The following is an 18,981-nucleotide window of genomic DNA, read 5'->3' as shown; positions in this document are numbered from 1 at the left end:
GAGAAAGTTCTCTGTTACAAATTTAAGCTTCCATCAAATGTATTAAATCATTTTTTAGAAGAAGAAGAAGAATGAAATCAGATTTCTAATCAATAACTTAATCTATTCTTTTCAACACAAATGTATTATTATTGCTCCTATCTTTCTATACATATTAATTATTATTCCTATTTTAATATAAAACTAATATAGTGTATTTAAAAGCATAGCCCAATACTCGGCCCGGCCCATGATCATCCTTAACAAAAAGCATCTGAAAAACAAATGCAGGATACACAGATTTGATGGAGTGATTAGAAATTTAGGATAGAAATGGATACCTTGGCCAAAATCATAAATGATACTAAATTCGAGGATCGTATTACTATAAATAAGGTATAAATACATAAGAAAAAAAAAACATATACTTATAGCATATATAAAAATAGTACGTACATTTCAATCGAGCATAGAAGACATGTATATGTATATTACACATTAAAGTCACCAATAATATATTAATCCACCATATATTGGTATTTTCATAATTGATATTCAACTGTTGTAACCCAATACACGACTGCTACAAACATTCAACGGTTATAAAACGTTATAACCCAATATTTAAATTGTTATAAATCCATATTCATACTCCACCATTACAAACCAAGCTTCAAACTATCAATAAGCACCAATATAAGGGGGGTAAATCCCTTAAAACTCCCTTGGGTTTTCCGGAAAGGGCTTAAACCTCTCCTGAACTTTGGCCTGCCCTTAACCCCCCTGACTTTTTGGGGATAAAGGGACTTAATAGACCCCTTCTGGTACTTTTAAGTGAATAGAGATATTAAATATTTGTTATGTCCATACTAATTCTCCAATCAAGTTAATAGATTTTTTTCTAATTCTAACTTTTACTCTTGAACTGTTAATACGAGTAAATATCTTTTAGTATTTCATTTTTTTACCACATAAGCAAACCCATTTTTGCATTAATTTTAAAGAGCCTCATCTTTGTTTCATAAGAAATCAGAAATAAAAACGTAAAACATAAAGGTAACGAGAGGTTTAAGGGTTTTTTGTTAAAGGTTTAAGGGTATTTTATCATTTTTGTTAAAGATTTAAGGTTTTTATTGTTAAAGGTTTAGGTATTTCAGTCATCAAGAATTTGATTACTTTACATAGGACAGTAAAGTAAATCCATGATATCAGTAGTAGTTTCTGTTACATTTCTAACAGTACAGTAATGGAAGGGGTCTATAAGTCCCTTTCATCGCCAAAATGTCATGTGTGGTTTATGGGCAGGCCAAAGTTGGTTGAGGGGAGGTTTAATGCCTATTCAGAAAATCCAGGGGAGGTTGTTCATAATATCGATACACCTGATTCGCATGAACATGTGGTGATGTAATCGTTTTTGGTCACGTACCAATTTTTTGTGATGTATCAATTTTTTTTGGCTAAGTGCCTCGTCATTTGACTTGCTCACAGGAGAGGATGGTGGAGCTCCCTGGTGGTGGACTGCCTGGTGGTGAGCTACTTGGTGACGAACTCCCTGGTGGTGAGCTACTTGGTGACAAGCTCCCTGGTGGTGAGCTACCTGGTGACGAGCTCCTTGGTGGTGAGCTGCCTAGTGACGAACTACTTGGTGACGAGCTCCCTGGTGGTGAGCTGCCTGGTGACGAGCTCCCTGGTAGTGAGCTACCTGGTGACGAGCTCCATGGTGGGGAGCTACTTGGTGACGAGCTCCATGGTGGGGAGCAGCCTGGTGACGAGCTCCCTGATGGCTAACTGCCTTGGAGAGAGCTATGCCGAGCTAGGCAGAGCTATGGCGAATTGCCCGGGGGAGAGATATGCTAAGCTCCCTAGTGGTGAGCTACCTTGGTGGACTCGTCATTTGACCTGCTCCTAGGCGGCCTGTAACTCAAAGGATGGTGGAGCTCCCTGGTGTAGCGCAACCCAACTGCCTTCTGCATGAGGTGATCTCCTCTCCTTTGTAGGCGGCGGGAGTTGAGGGACCTGCGAGAACTCCATCTTTTCCTCCTCTTTGTAGGCGGTGGGAGCTGAGGAACCTGCAAGAACTGAATCAGGGGGCCCGGGGGTATTTACCCAGCAGGGACTCTCCGATGCCTAAGTTAGCACTCTGATTGTCGAGAGCTTGAAGATGATATTAGAGGAATGAGAGAGCTAGAGAGCAGGGATTACCTCCATTTTTTCCTTCTCTCCCCTTGCCTTTGGGGGTTGGAGTCCTTATATAGCGGTGGCCTGTCAAATCAATCGTGACCGCCTCTGTCTCTCTGCCACAGTCGTCGCTGTCAGAGCTAAGGCGGCGAGTGCAGGCAACTGTTGCAAAGTACGGCTCTACCAGGCAAGGCGCCGCCTGGCGAGAGACGTGGGAGCAGGTCTCCAGATTTGTCAGGTACGGTTGTCAGGCAGGAGATCTTCCTGCGATACGCCAAACTGCTCTTCTGTACCGAGCTACCCTACAAGTGGCGAGCTGCCTGGGAGAGCTATGCCGAGCTGCCCGGGAGAGCTATGCCGAGCTACTTGTGGCGAGCTCTGTCGAGCTGCCTGGCTCCTTGGTGGTGAGCTCCTTGGTGGCGAGCTCTTTGGTGAGCTACCGAGCTCCTTTGCGAGCTCCTTGGTGATATCGGTGGGCATGTCTTATGGGTTGCCAGGTCGGCCAGGTCGGGTCGTGTGCCAGGCTGATCCAGGTCAGCTAGGTCGGCCAAGTCGGATCATGTGTCGGGCTAATCCAAGTCGGCTAGGTCGGATCATGTGCCAGACTGATCCAGGTCGGCCAGGTCGCGCAGGCCGCGTGTAGGCCGCGCACCAGGCCGCGCGCCAGGCCGACCAGGCCGGTGCCCGGGTGGGACACCAACTTGGTAAGTTGTTGCCTGGGTGTCGCCTAGTTGTCACGAGGTGCCACATGTCACAATTTCACTAGAAGGCCAAATTTGCCCTCATCATGTGGTATCTAGTGTTTTGATGCTATTAAAAACTAGATTTTATATTTTTTTTACTTCCATATTTTCATGGGAGTTCGATATTATTGTTTGGAGTTCAAATCTGCCCCCCACCGTGTATTAGGAACATCTCCCGATGGTAATACATCATCATTTTTGGGATTACCATCGGAAGATGTTCCCAATACACAGTCGGGATGTGTTGTGGGACGTTGTGGGGGCAGATTTGGTCTCTATTGTTTGTTAACATTTATAAACATCAATTTTAGAAAATGCCTTAAAATAGGAGTATCCATGACCTGCCAATACAATACATATACAATACAATACACCCGATACATATCTAAATATTGAACCTTTGTTACAAACTCATACTTAACCATTACAAATTAATATCAATTGTTAAAAAACAAAATAGACTTTCTTATTTCGTTTTTGAATTATCCTGTTAATTTTTTTTGAAAGTGAATTATCCTATTAAATTATAAATTAACACTGCTTAAAATTATACATATACATAAATGCAATTGATAAAGATTTAGCACAAAGGCACCCAAATGAAAGAGAAATTCCTTTACTAGACTACATTTTTGTGAAAATAGCATGTGCTTTAAGTTTGAACTTTCTAAGCCTTTTTTTTCAAATTTTCCTATTAATAAATACGTCAAATGAAAAAAAGAAAAAGAAAAAAAAAGAATTAGTTTACCATTGAAATTAACATTTTTTCTTGATTTAAGCTATATCTTAACTCTTCTACAATTTCCCAACATTGTTTGTCTTAGTGTATTCTAGTAAACTACCATGTGGATATTCTTTATTTATGGTCATTGGATTTAGTTTTATTAATGTATTTTAAGATTTATTTGAGTCTCTCTAGCATATTCATGTGTATCTTAATTTTCTATTGTATCCTTGCATATCCAAAGTATACCTTGATATCATCATCATTATCATGTAAGTTGTGTCCCGACTATATATATGAGGTTGGTTACATGAATCCTAAGTGCAGTACTCCCCTTCTACCCAAAAAAAAGTACAATACTCCTAAATCACCGTAGTTACGTGTTAACCTTGATATAACAATTCTAACAAAAAAAAAATTAAAACCCAGACCAAATCAAACACAACCTGAACCCAACCCAATCTCTCATCAGGTTGGACGTTCAACAATTGAGATTAAGATAGATTTGACCTCAACATATCTCAATCCAGCCCAAGGTTTAAAATATCGATATGCCATAGCTTTTTTTTATTATCTAGTTTAGAGGGGCCAATTTAAGGTCTGTCTACCCTCTTAACCAGTCGAGACCCCAAAACACCCCTTATATGGACGTATCAGGCCGGGGGGGAGCCCAGCCAATTACGTATCGATATTTTGAACCTTGATGCAACCTGACTTTCATTCTTACAGTTATTCTTAACATTTATTTATTTATTTATTTCTCCATAGGACTATACAACCAAGGTAACCTATCCCCCAACCCTAGTGCAGATAAGATTCGAACACAAACCTCCGCCACAACCACCAAGAGGCTTTACGAGCCAACCGACTAACACCTCATATTCTTGGCATTGATTACCTCTTGCACATTCTAACCGAGGAGCCAACTAAGAAAAGAGACGGGATCGACTCCCCAGAGAGTGCCCCCACAGCCCACCTGGGAACATCTTCTCATGACAAACACAGGAAATGTTCCCAATGCAGAGGAGATGGGCTGTGGGCGCACTCTGTGGGGGAGTGCTGTGCACAGCTGTAGGGCTGTGAAGACAGTGTGAGAACGGTTTTGTGGAGATCAAATCCGAATTTCTGCAAACCCATTCACCTGATAACACACCATTAGATTGAATGTCAGCTTGATCAAGATAATTCAAACCATAGAGTAATAATTTACTCTATGCTGGCTAGTGGTTACGTATTGTCCATAGAGTGATTAAAAGATAATTGATTTTTCTATTTTAACGAAGGTTCAAAGTATCAACACGTTTCGGCCCCTATTAGCCGATATGTATCATTCCGAGACCCCACCGATATGCCCCTATAGTGGGTGTATCGGGGGTTTAACCGGTTCAGGGGATGGAAGAAACCTAAACTGACCCTGCTGAACCGGTTTCAAAAAAATTAAAAAAAAACTAAAATAATAGTATCAATTTGCCCGATACGCCGCATATCGGACATATCGATATTTTGAACCTTGTAATATTTTACTTGGATAATCTCCCCCAAACAGGAATAGTTTGAATAGCTTTTTTTTCATATAAACAAAATCCAAAAATCCAAGTTCGAATTCGAGATTTAGCGTAATCAAATCGAATTAAATTTGCATATCAAATTCTCTTGATGGAATTCTCTCCATTTACACCCCCTACGAGTTGCTCTTCCAAATTCCAAGAGAACCTAACGGACGTTATTCAAGACTCAGGTCACTTTTTGGCAAAGCTGTCGGCTTGACCTACTCACTTGTTCAATTGCCCATGGGCGTGGCATGATGTGCCTAAGACACCATGATCTCTCTGGTCCACGTTTACAAATCATTGATCACTCCAATCTTTAATAACCAATCAACATTTTAATGTTTAATGGGTAACCGAGAATCCAAAGAAAAGTTCATCTCACAGGGCAAAACTGAGGCTGTTTCCAGTGGAACTGGATTGTGTACAAGCAGCCAAGACATGAAAAAACAACCTCTGTAACATCTAGTCGATACGCAATAATTACAACTGATGGATGGAGGCATTCCATCAAACAAATATAGGCGCTTGTTGCCTTGTGTGTGCGTTGTGTCCTACGTTTGTAATACATTACTTGCCCTCTACCCAAGTTCAAAGTATCGACACGTATTGGCCCATACATATCATTCCAAAACCCCTTCGATATGCCCCTACAGTAGATGTATCGGGGGTCTGACCAGTTCAGGATGTGGAGAAGGCCTAAACCGGCTCCCCTGAACCAGTTGCAAAAAAAAAATAAAAAAAAAAGAGCACCAAAAGCTGTATTGATTCGCCCGATACACCCATACCGGTGTATCGGGTATATCGATATTTTGAACCTTGCCTCTACCAGTAATATGACACCCAGTGAAATGGACATTCTAAATCATGTGAATTCCAATTATATAACCAGATGAGAATACAGATGAGTGCCAACTTTTCTATCTCTGAAGTGTTTTCTGTTTGTAAAACTTCTTCGTAATACTCAAAAAATTTCTACCATGTATTTCATCATCCATACAAGCAGCATTACATATAGGTTATAGAACTTGATTAGAGGGAAAATACTCCCCACAGAAAGTCAAAATTTTCAAACAAATTTGTCTCACGATTGTGGTATTCAATGCGACTGATTTCCAGGCTATAACCGCACAGCTAAGCTCTGGATGTCTATTTAACTCAAATGAACTTAATTATAGAACCCTGCAAAAAGCAATACCTTGTTTTATCCCCAATACATTGGACCAAAATAGTATTTCCATTTCCTTCATCCTGCTAGATTTAATAAAACCCTGTGACAAAATTGTAAATCAATCAGCTCGAGAGTATTCTATTACATATGAATATTGAAAGATTTCGAACACCCCCCCCCCAACCCACCAAATAAAGGGGGAGAAGGAAATTCCCTACCACTTGTACGGATCATACAACCAACACAACAAATAGAAATGCCATGTAGAAAACGGCATATTACCTGGATGTCTGTAGCAATTTATCAAACAATTCAATCCTCTTCCATGGGAACCTCTGGAATATCAAACCTGTCTTCTTCAATTGTTTTATTAATTATGGCAACAGGAGATGGTAAGAGGTTGTTAAGGAAACAAGAGTCATTACCTTATTTGATTATTATCCTAATAAAAATCTGAACCTGGCCATAAAAAATGCATAAACAAGTATGGATAGATTGTCTTGATTGAACATGTATTAAAATTATACCAAAATATAACACAGCTCATTACAAGTATGTCATTTACAACAATCCTAATACACAACACATGAGAACCTAGAAATTTGTGAGAAAAATAAGGCAGTGAATTGCAAATTGAGAAAAAGCAGTTAATGAATGGATGGGTTTCTGAAAGAGCAAGTTAGAGGTAGTTTGGTGTAGTTGGCTTCTGAGACCATCTAGGGTGGTAGCACAAGTTTGTTGTTCATTTATTTATTTCCTTTGCTCTCAACTAGGCTAAAGAAAAAATCGCCTTCCATAAGTTGGTACACCCATAAAATCCTCCTTAGACAACCTATTGAATGGTAAAAATACCAACCTTAAAAACTTTAGTTGTGGATGACGAATCGTACGAATCCAGGTATGAACAGAAAAGGAAAAAAGCAATGAACTGATAAAAAAATAAAAAGCTTGGAAACAAAAACCAGTCATAAAAATTTGTAATCCATTCTCAAACAAAAGGATATTAAGTGACATAGGATCAGATTCCTTTTCACGGCAAGCTTTTAGCTCCCTACGGATTTCCCGTGTAACCTATAATACAGAAAATCAAAGAACAATATCACCATATAATTATATTAAGATAAAGTAGTAGAGTTGTTAAAGGTTTAATTCCCTTACCAAATGATGATATTGGTACTGAATTAGACGTTCAAGATTATCTTTGTCCTGCTCCTTTAGTCCATTTTTGTACCTACGGGTATTCAACTCTTAGCAAACAATTGCATTTCACAGAAAAGAGAATTGCAACAAATCCAAGCAAGAAGAAATACTAGCATGCAAAAGCCTTTTGTGTAGAGATAGAACATGAACATGAACCTCTGAACTAGAATCCCAAACATTAGTTATAAGAGATAGAACATAAGCACTCACTACAGAAAGATGCATCACGGAGGAACCACTAACCTCTGAACAAATGCAAGAAGTGTCTGGTGCCAAATTACAGGCATCGTCCTTGTATCATCAAGGAATCTCATAAAATGAGCAACAACAGCATCAAGTACACGATAAGGCAAAGCATATTTCTTTTCCAGGAGAAGCTTGATGAAATAACTGCAGTAGATTAGAATAAGAGGAAATACTGACATACTGCCTTGTGTGTCAAACTATTACAAAATGAAAAGGATAAACCAGTTGTAAATAGAGTGTGACTTTACACATATATTACATTAAACGGAAAAAAAAAAAAAATCCCATTAACCCAATGACATTTTGCACTTGATGGAAAAGAAACTAGTAGTAGTATCTGCAACAAAACCAGCCAAATAAACTGACATACTAAGGTTTATTAACAACTTATCTGATTGTTGGCTTTTCTTTCTTTGATCGGCAACAATAATTTGAGAATTTTATTCAAATGGTGAAGTAAAAAGGGAGAGGAAAACCCCATCACTCCCTATTATTTGAATGGAAAGGGACCAATACAAAACAGCAGCATGCTGCCAAGGAAAAGGACATTTGGTGCATAACATCACAAGTCCACCCACTGACCAGGTGCTCCCCAATCCAATTCTGCCCATGTTACTTGTTCCCCTGCAAATGAATCTACAAGTTCATCACCCAATCTTGGAATTGATCCAAGCATGCAGTTCATATTGGGTGCCAAAGATCTCTTTCCCTAACCAAGTGTCCAAGGGCCCAGGTCCATGCTTAAGTAAAGCTAACCAATCATTGCCTGACAGTCTCCTTTCACAATTAGGCCATTGCAACCTGCTGAGAACCGCAAGTCCTTGAAGTAGAGAAAGAAATTCTGCTCTTAGGGATGTACATTCACCCAGTAGGCCCAAAAAGATCAAATCTAATACTCGTGTGGTCTCTTACAAGACCACCTACCCCTGAATGCTTGGATTACCTAGACAACAATTACCAAATCTGAGTTTAATTTTCCTTCTACCAGTGCAATCTAAGCCTCACTAAGGTGCACAACTGGGCACTGCCGATTATCCTCTTAATATAGAACCCACCATCTTTGAACTCCGCTCTAGTCAGCAGACTCAGCACCCAGTGTGCTACTCATACCATAATAGTGTCAATCAGTGTTATCAATGCGATTAAGTGATGACTAGCCATTTTGTCCTCTCTAGTTGATGAAATGGCTAATCACTGCCAAGGCGTAAGACACTAACTGGTCGATAAATAAAGATAAATTCTAAGTTAAAGATATTAATGCAAAACCCCATAAATAGGTTAATATCAACAACAATATGTAAGAAAAGAATGATATTGAACATTTAATCTACAGTCTTGGTTTTGCAAACAAAGAAAAGGTTAGGCTGTACAGGCTAGCAGGAAATCACAGCCATTGTTTTACAAAGAATAAGTGCATCCTTTACCATATAAGATATGGTCTTTGATTGTGTCAACTCCTTACCAACACACCCACTGATTAGAAGAAAACTTAAAAGAACTCCTCAGTTGACTTCTTTTATTTTATGCCTTTTTCTATTTTATAACATCATCCAATCATGTTTCATAACAAAAATTTAAAGCAACAGCATGAATATAATAAAATGTAAACATATTCCAGATTATTTCAAATAATTAGAGATAAAACAAACAAATAAAGTTTTAAAATGAATTTGCGGTTGACTAGGTTGACTAGTTAATGCTTAGTAGTCCTAGGTAACTGCATCACAGATATCGACCAAGTAGTTAGTGATGCAGTTGGTCTGGCCCTCAACTCACTAGTTGATGCTTTGATAACACTTGTGTCAATTAAGGCATTAACCTCTTGCTCCATGTTATAGAAAATTCCGGCATTCATTTCACACCAAATGCTCCAAAGAACCAATCCCTTATACATTGTCACATAATTTCCACTTTTTCATATTGATGGAGTCCATATAAGAAGAGAAAACGTCTAACATGTCTAAACATTGTCCTATGATTGAAACAAAATGTGCAAATAATATTGGTAAGGGTTAAAATCCAAAAGGAACTCCTTTATTAGTTATTAGAAATAAACATCAGAGCTGAAAAGAAAGGTTCATAGCAGCAAATAGAATACTAGGAACAAGATATCTATTTTTCAATTTTCACTACTAAGAGTTCCAAGCATTTGTCTCTTTCCTTTGAATTTATATTTAATGCCTTTCCATTGAATTTAAATTTATTTCGATGCATCAGCACTGATGACACTAAAATCTAAAAAACTGGAACATAAGAAACATATCACTCTGAATAGTACAGGTACATGAATTAGCTAAGCAAGGGTGGGGAGAGCACAAATCTTTAATTAAAAAAAGAGTAGAGATAGAAGAAGCTATCTCCCTAAAAGGGTGTTGTACATATGTATCATTAAGTTCCATAATTAATAAAATTGAATGGTTATTTCTATCACTCTCAGATAGATCTCATCCTTTCCTCTTTTAGCTCAAGTGCTGAACAATTCCAGTGTAGTGAAAGTGACAATGCAGCACCGGGTAGTTTTAGACATTACAGGCAAAACATCAACTAGCCAGTGCATTCTTGTAAAGGTTTTAAGTTTGAATACCTAGTTGTGCCACAATACTCCATCTCTGCGATCTTCAATAGTGCAGCACTGCAAGCCCATTTAGAAAATTGTTTTAGACATCTCTGAGCATGCATCAAAAGCTAGGAAAGCAAGATTTGAGAAATGAGATGTATGTACTAGAAGTTACAAACGCATATCATTTTTTTTATGAATGAACAAACGCATATCATTAAGCAGACTACAAATACAAAAAGGAGAATGAGTGGTCATAAACATCACCAGAGTGCACTAAAAGCTACAAAATATATCAGATTCAATAAATATATGCATGTACATGCACACACATAGACCACTAGACAGTCTGGAAAAACAGAAAAGGATGGACACAGAAAACCCCAAATAGTTCATATAGTCTTAGATGTACATCATCATCAGAAAAAATTGGAACATAGATAAAGATTCTAGTACCTTGAAATCAGTTTCTCAATTAATAAAATTGCACTATTACCCATCAACAGAGATTCTAGTACCTTGAATGAAGCAATGGAATTGAGACTTTTTGGATAATGCTTCCAATGATGACAGCTTCCCTGAGAGTGCAAGTTCCTGACTATACATCAAGAATGAAATTCTTACTTCTAGGCACATCAAATCCAATGTATAAAGAACAAAAATAATAATAACAATAATAATAATAATATAAAAAAATAGGACCAGGAACCAATCATTATGCTTCTTGACTGTAACTGGTTAATATATAGCAGTTTATCACATGATAGTGGTGAGAACAAATATTTAAACACAAAAAACAACATGGGTGAAGTATAAATTAGACAAGAAAAAGAACAACTGGCTGGAATGTTATGCTCACCTGATACCTAACCCCTTTCCAGTTTATAAGAATTTTATATAAAAAAAAAAAGAAAACACTATGTAGTGACACCCAGTACAACTGTTCCCTATCAACCCCTTGCCTAGCAAGTGAATCAGCAACTTTGCTGCTCTGTGAGTCCAAAGCCATGTTTACCTCCCTATTGAGTTGTTTACTCGTTTCAAGGCATGTCTATGCTAGTCTGACAACCTAATAAATTTAGGCAACAAGAATCTTTTTTTTTTAGTTTTGAATTTTTTTTTTCAATTCTCCATCCTGTGAAACTTGGAACACATTTCTTTTCCCATCTTGTAGCAGATTGGAAATGCCAATTATAGCAGCTCTATACAATTACTTCATAGACATCAAGGCATGATCTCATGTTTTGGACTATAATATAGCTCCTTTTGGGAATAATACTTAAATCAGTAGGTTACTAGTCATTTCTATTGAGAATTATTCAAGTATTTTTACATACCTCACATAGTGGAAACAAGATCCCCTTGAAGAAAGCTGCTGGCTTATAAAGAGATTTCTTCAATGATTGATATAAAGCAAAATGGAGTCTCTTGTTCTTTCGGATGTCTTCTCTAATCCTTGGGAGTAAGACAAGCTTGTAGAAGCGCTGGGCCTTCTTTACGCCCATGTTGGAAGAGAAGATTCTTGTGGCTTGGTACATCGCATTAGGTGACCACTTCTCAGGTTCAGTTAAGTATAGCATATCTTCCCAGAGTTCCATTGTGGCAATATGTTTAAATGCTTTGGGCATTTTACCAGATGTGTACTTACTAAGCCATTCACCAACTCTGCAAGTTATGTACCATTTTGATAAGAACTAGTGTAACATTATCAACCAAAAAGAAAATGGCGATGATAAGAATAAAATGGCCCAAATACCCTTTGTATAAATCTATGATTTTTGTGTCCAATTTAGGAAGGGGCCGTGCTTCTGCAAACAATCAAAGAAAAGAGTTAGTGCATTACTAGTTCCTCAAAAAGGAGGGAAGAAGGGAGGGAAAACTGTCATGTATCTAAACACCGATGTTTAAAAATATTTGCACCCTACAGTAAGCAGACACATTAAAACAAAAGGGTTTTGTTGGCCATGATGCACAATTATGAAATACAGGTAAACTTGAACTGAATCAAATTAAAACCTATCAGACTATTAACATTGATCATCTAAAATGAACATGAATCAGGGACCAAATCACCAAATGCAGGCAAAATTCCACCAATACCTGCCAGATTGCCCCATATGACTGACTCTTCCTGATGCCTAAGTATTGGTTTAAAGTACCCAAAAAAAAAACCAATAAAGAGAGGATGGAAGATAATCATAGTTTATTTTATACCAACTACGAAAGAATTGTTGTAGAATTATATAAAGCACAAGAAGATGCCAAATAAAGGAGGTAAAGAAAAAAAATAAGCACATAAAATACAACCATACAATACCCCCTGCCAGTTTGGAGAGTTGTTTAGCCCTTTTGTGTTGAGGTGCACAAAAAGGAGAGGCAGGATTTTGTGGAGATGAACAAGAGCAGCTGTGATCTGGACAGTTTGGGAAGAAAGAAATACAAGAATCTTTGGAGAGGAGAGAAGGAAACAGTGATAGAGTTCATTACTTTTAGATTTGCACAATGGGTTACCCTGAAACTTTTTTTGGATTTTAAGGTGGGGGATTTTTTCAGGAGTTAGGAGGCTATAGCTGACTCCTCCTCTAGGAAACAAAAAAATGTTCAGAGGTTTGGTCACCTTGAAATTGAATTTTGATGGTAGCAGTTTATGTAATCTAGGCCTCTTGGGAATTGGAAGGGTGTTTAGAGATGATGGTGATACTATATGTGCTTTGTTTTCAGGCCCAACCACACAAAGTGACTCAGTAAGAACTGAATACCTAGCAGCAGTATCTGGGATTGAGAAAGCCAAGGAATTGAGAGTTGGTCAGCTGATCATTGAAGGTGACTCGAAGATTGTGGCGGGTTGGCTGAAAAAAAGTGGAGTGAGCTGGCAGTTGTGAAATTGATTCAGGCACTTTAAATGGCTTTCAAAAGACATAAATATTTGAATCAGATGGATCAGAAGAGATGTTAACAGTTTGGCAAATAGTTTAGCTAAGAAAGGAGTTCAAGACAACAGATGTTTGGGCCACGGTGGTAATTTCTTGGGGTTAACTCTGTAATGGGGTTGTTTTCTTTTCACAACTTCTAGTAGTACTCTGTATCTAGTCATCTTCAATAAAATTCTGTTTTCTGGGTGTGAGTGTGGGTGTGTGTTTGTGTGTGTATTGCTTTTTTCCCCTTGGTTGAGACCAAGGTTCAAAGTACAGCAATATATCAGTAAGTATTGTACAATACATATCAATTTTCAGGGTCCCCGTTACATTGAATATGTATTAGTTAAAATACTAATAATCATGTGTAGGTACAGATCTCTAAATTCTCAGACCAAAAAATATATAAAAAAAGGAGTATTGTACTGTTTTTGAGTATAGAGCATATCAATACTTTATAAGAGAGGAAAGATTTTCAGACGAGTTACCAACACACTGCTTAACACTTTATTAGATCCTTCAGCATCTGAGTAGTCAACAACACAATTGACACCCCAAAGTTCTCAGTGAGACACCCTTAGGATGACCCAAATGTAGTTCCTTCCATCTCAGTCTCAGTAATCCTAAATTTTCCTACAGCAAGCCTAGTACTCCACAACCCCAAGTAGCAAAAAACTAGCAAGAGTTATTGATTGAACTGCAGTAGTGGCAGCTGTGTTTCTTCTGGTATAATTGAAGTGGTTAGGTAATGAATAAAGTAATGTATACATGTAACAATAATAACTCCATCTAAGTTGTGAACTGTAAAGAAAGTCTCAGGCTGGTTGTAGCAGAGACTTGGGATTGAATCCTTCCTTCACCAGGGTTGGGGATTTATGGGTCGGGGGGGATGAGTAACCCCCGCTGTAAAGCCCCATGATTAAAAAAACAACAACAAAAACAAATTAAACTAGTAATGATTACATGATAACTTAACACTGTCAAGGGAAAATACACATACACAGGGATTAGGAGTCATAACGTTTAGCTTTACATTCCAACCAACCCAAAATGAGTTAACACATTAAAACCAACATATAAAGGGGGTATAATTAGTTATTAGTTAATTACCCCATTTAAGATGTTAGTATCTATACCAACCACATACTTGGTCACCTTAACTATATATTTTTATTCACAGAAAATTCAAATCTGAAGGATGCAAAAAAATTGGAGAACATGTTTTAATCTGATGGCATAAATACATGAAGCATGATAAGTACCAGAGAGTTTCCATATTGCCTTCATGGACTGCACTCACGGAAGGATGTAAGCAAAATTGTGCCTGCGAATTATCTAAAGGGACTTATTTAATGAAATTGCAAAATCAGCAATAAACGATACCAATGGGCATGTACAAACCAAGAGTTCCATATACTGTCAGCTTATGCAAACTCATCTAAGTGAAACAGACTATGTTCAACATGAGAACAATGAACCCAATGCCCTACAAGAGCGGCTAAGACACCATACACTTCAACTCAAAATGAGAATTCTTTCGAATTCCAGAACTCCTGAAGAGACAAAAGAGTGTATGCCTTAAAATTCTCAAGTTGTATACATAATCAGAACCTTAAGAACACGAGAAATCAGACGTCGGAAGTGAAAGTCATTATTCATCGCCATGCTGTTTCTGTGGTTGACTAAAGGCAAATATAAATAACTAAAATTGAATTACCTGAAGAGACCTCTGCATCTTTTTCTTTGATTTTCTTAATGATGAGGTCCGCCAATGTAAATTGTGGTTTGGCGTCCTTCGACATAAACGCCTCCAACAGTCTCTCCTCATCTTCGTCGATCTCTTCCTACATTATTCGAAATAGTAAAATCACTAAAGCTAAACTGGACCGAATTAAATCTCTCATAATTGCGAGGCTGCAAAGAGAGGAACTATTCTCACTTCATAAGCACCATATTGACTTAGAGTTTCTGAGAAGCCGTCGAAGGCGTCAATGTCTTCTTCTCCGGCATCGTCCAAAGCCGCATTCGGTTCTTCAGTTATGGCTGAGAAAGAGTTAGGATTCTGGCCTTCCGCCTCATCTTGGATTTCCTTTTGCTGAATCAGGGCTTCTTTCAAAATTTTAGAGCTCATACCAGACGAGATGAGCTGCAGAGAGAAAAGAACATTAAATGAATAATACAGCCATAGAGGAACAGAGAGAGAGGGAGGAGAAGAGGAGATAGAGAGTACCTTCTCTTCTTTCTGGTGTTGTTTGGGCGATCGTGGTCGCTTCTTTGAAGCAGTGGATTCATCTGCGAGAAACGGCTGCTGATGTTGTTGTCTACTTCTCTTCTTTGCCATTGATTGAAGCTTGGTTGCTCACACAGAAAGCGGCGGTGCTCTTAAGGATCGAGAGAGAGAGAGAGAGAGGTGTATGTACTCCCTCCGCCTCCGGTATCGGCTCTCTCTCTATAACCGAAGTTACGAAGTAGGGATTGGAAGCAAAAGAAAGAAGCCGGCGCCCCTGCTTCTTGTAGAGAAAGCGCCCTGAAGTGTCCCGACGCAGCGCGAGAGCGATAGCGAAATCGTGTGTAAGAGGACTCCGGATCTCTTCCTCATCGAACGCTCCTCACATCTCACACATCTAGGGCTGTAAACGGATCTAGAGTTAGATTATTATGTTAGATTTGGACTCTCAAATTTCTATCCGCATCCATATAAATACGATAGTATCCGATTATTATGTTAGATTTTAAGCCAGTACCTGTATTTTGGTTAGAGTAACAATTTGTTCTCTAAACTTTAAAATGCAATTAATATCCAAACTTTTAAAATGTGATAATTCAGTACCTGTCATTAATCAGTCCATATTTGAAAAGTCAAAAATGCCTTCGAATGCCATCTAATTCTTTTTATCAACCATCCAAACATTGACAAAAAACTGAACAGTCTTAAATTCTAGCCACTTCTATTCAAAAAAGTTGGTGATTATTTAGAAGAGTCTAGAATTTGCTACTGATCATTTTATTGTCAAAGTTTGGTTGGTTGATAAAGAGAATTATATGGCATTCTTAGAGCATTTTTGACCTTTCAAATGTCACTTAATGGCTGATTAACGGACTGGTTAACAGTAGGTACTAGATTATCACATTTTGAAAGCTCAGGTATTGGATTGTCACATTTTGAAAGTGCAGGTGCTGAGTTGTCGCATTTTAAAGTTCGGGGACCAAATTGTCACTCGAGCCAAAGTATAAGGTACTGATTAGGAATTTTCCCTAAATTTTAATCAGCCAGCATTCCGATTTAATTGCAACCATCTTATTGTGCCCCATTGCATATCCCAATCGCGTATTGGGAACATCTCCCACTGACAACATGTGGAGATGTTCCCAATGCACGCCGAGATGTGCATGTGGGACCTTTGTGGGGAGGGGCACAAATGTGATCTTCCATCTTATTGGATTTAAAATGATCAAAAAACTTTTAAGGTTTTAAGAAACTTATTTATTTTTAATTTTATAAATTAAACATATATATATAAATATAAAATATTAAAATTAATAACTATAGACTCTATATAATTATTTATAATATTTATATATTATGAATAATATATATTTTTTATCAGACTCAGATTTTAATCAAATTAGATGGGATTAAATCCACATGGGATCAACATGTTCTCTCCTTGGGAACAACTCCCATACTTGTATTTTGTTATTTATGGGAACATGTTCCCAATACATGATGGGATGTGCTGTGAGGTCAATGTGGAACACTCTGTAAGGAGCAAACACCAATTCATGTGGGAGGGCATAAAAGTGGAAGCTAAATCATGAGAGTGCAGAATTGGAAAACCTACATGGAATCTAGATTTCCCATGCACAATATGCTATCCACAACCATTATCGAACTCGTTTCTCTACATTGAGTGCCTATTTGGTGTTTAGCAACAGCTTTTGGCATTACAAGATAGCCCCCCACATAGAAACCTGTGTAGAAATAAATGTTTGGTTAAAAACTCGAAAAGCAAAATATAAGCTAAAATGAGCTTAAAATGAGTTAAGAAATCAACTTTCCAGTAGATATTTGCAGTAGCTTATTGGAAGCAACTCAATCAACGCTAAAGCGTAGCTTCTAGCTTCCTGAGGTAGGCCCTATGCAAACAACCTTTGGTGAAAAACAAGGAGAGCCTAAACTGATTGTTAGTCATTAGGAAGTGTAACCCACATTAGCCTCTATATCCTATCTCAAGCACTTCAAAGCAGCTGAATGGCCTAACTAAATTGCTTTAAAGAAGCGATCAAACATGGGAGAGATCTGAAATAAAAATGGTATTGTAATGTCTATACTTTTATATGGGGTAGCAGTCAACTAGATGTAATTGACTATAGGAGTTGACTCCAGTACTGTAGGAGTCAACCACTTGAATGATCTAATACATAGTAATTGACTATATGGGGTAGAAGTCAATTAGATGTGATAATCAAGCGTGGTGACACTTAGTAATCCACTAATTGTGACAAATGAGCTTGGTATCACTAAGTAATCGACTACTTGTAAGGTAGTAGTCAACTAGTTATGACAACTGAGACTAGGTTTACTAAATAGTTAACTATCAAGAGGTAGTAATCAACTAGCCAAAAAAAAAATCCTTCTTGCCCATAGTGGTCAATTACTTAATCGTAATAATTGACTATTTTTACGATGCAAATTTACATTTTTAACCATTTAAAAGCTTAACAACTCTTTCCTCTTCTAGTAAGCCTTTCAACCTCGTTGGAAACAAGCTCTCAATGTTTACTAGAGTGATTTCATCCTCTTCCAATGGATGACGTGCATCCTATAACCTGAGCCAATACGGGTTCGGTAAGTGTCATCAATAGCCAACCCATTAAGAGCTGGTCCTGTTGCACCCAATCTTTGTATTTTTAACTGACGGTGATTTCTTCAGCACTTAATTCTCCATTCATAGTGGATGAGACTATTTGCTTCGGTGGACACTTCTCTTTGCCATTAACAAAGCCCAAAAGATGGTTGCCTCTAAGAACAGGAAGTACAGATGACTTCCACGACAGAAAATTTGAGCCATCAAGCCGAATTGCAAATGTATTGGGAAGATTCAATATTTTCCCTCCATTGGTAATGATTGAACTGGTATTAGAGAGGGTTTGAGAGTTGGACCGAGTTGGCATGGTAGACGTAGGTCTTGAAGTTTCTGATACCATAAAAGATCTTGAATGATTTTGGAGACAAAACTTGCATCCGACTTGCGCCTTTCATTGTATTTATAGATTACAAAAGTTTTGGTTACAACCAACTATACACTTGGCAGTAGTTAGGTTACAGTGATAAGGACAAACTATAATGATAAAGACTAAGGTAGAGTTGGAACTAAGAGGATAAGAGGATAAAATTCAGTGGTTGGGTTGTGAACGTATGTGTCATATGGGCTTGGGCCCAGTTTCCTCAACACTACTTATGGTAAACACAACTCCATTAATAAACCCCAACTACTTTGGGTAACTCCTTTGCTATTTCCAGACTCAATCTAGTAGTCAAATATCAAGTGCTCCTCTTCCAGAAAGGTGCATCAGTTCATTCCTTGACTTTTTTTTTGTGTATTTCTTTTCATACTTGAAAGTCACTTCATAGTAATTTAAGTATATTCTGTATTTTATTCTTTGGTTTTCATACAATATGATGACAAACTTACATGTGCAACACACGTGCCCCCACTA

The 18,981-nt window shown here is 37.9% G+C and overlaps 1 protein-coding gene across 1 annotated transcript; it reads right to left on the bottom strand.

Moving 5' to 3' along the window:
* Positions 1 to 6,105: 6,105 nt before the first annotated feature.
* LOC104599767 (bystin-like protein) lies at positions 6,106 to 15,886 on the bottom strand. The gene is made up of 12 exons (XM_010262465.3): positions 15,491 to 15,886; positions 15,200 to 15,406; positions 14,978 to 15,104; positions 12,102 to 12,153; positions 11,683 to 12,010; positions 10,864 to 10,943; positions 10,373 to 10,420; positions 7,786 to 7,932; positions 7,501 to 7,573; positions 7,347 to 7,413; positions 6,625 to 6,734; positions 6,106 to 6,442 (listed from the first exon to the last, which is right to left on the bottom strand). The coding sequence occupies exons 1-11, from the start codon at positions 15,599 to 15,601 to the stop codon at positions 6,655 to 6,657; spliced, it is 1,320 nt and encodes a 439-aa protein (XP_010260767.1). The 5' UTR covers positions 15,602 to 15,886; the 3' UTR covers positions 6,106 to 6,442; positions 6,625 to 6,654.
* Positions 15,887 to 18,981: the final 3,095 nt, after the last annotated feature.

The sequence above is a fragment of the Nelumbo nucifera genome, chromosome 7 (genome assembly GCF_055504915.1).
Source record: "Nelumbo nucifera cultivar China Antique chromosome 7, China Antique-T2T, whole genome shotgun sequence".
Lineage (NCBI taxonomy): Eukaryota > Viridiplantae > Streptophyta > Magnoliopsida > Proteales > Nelumbonaceae > Nelumbo > Nelumbo nucifera.
This window is presented reverse-complemented; position numbering and strand designations above follow the sequence as displayed.

Bases quoted from the DNA above. Each gene is read 5' to 3' on its own strand.
- LOC104599767 (XM_010262465.3), bottom strand. From the start codon at position 15,601: ATGGCAAAGAAGAGAAGTAGACAACAACATCAGCAGCCGTTTCTCGCA. The intron at 10,944-11,682 runs GTATGTAAAAAT...CTTGATGTATAG, and splicing joins TCTTGTTTCCACTATGTGAG to TCAGGAACTTGCACTCTCAG. The intron at 6,735-7,346 runs ATATCCTTTTGT...ACAACCTCTTAC, and splicing joins ATCTGATCCTATGTCACTTA to CATCTCCTGTTGCCATAATT.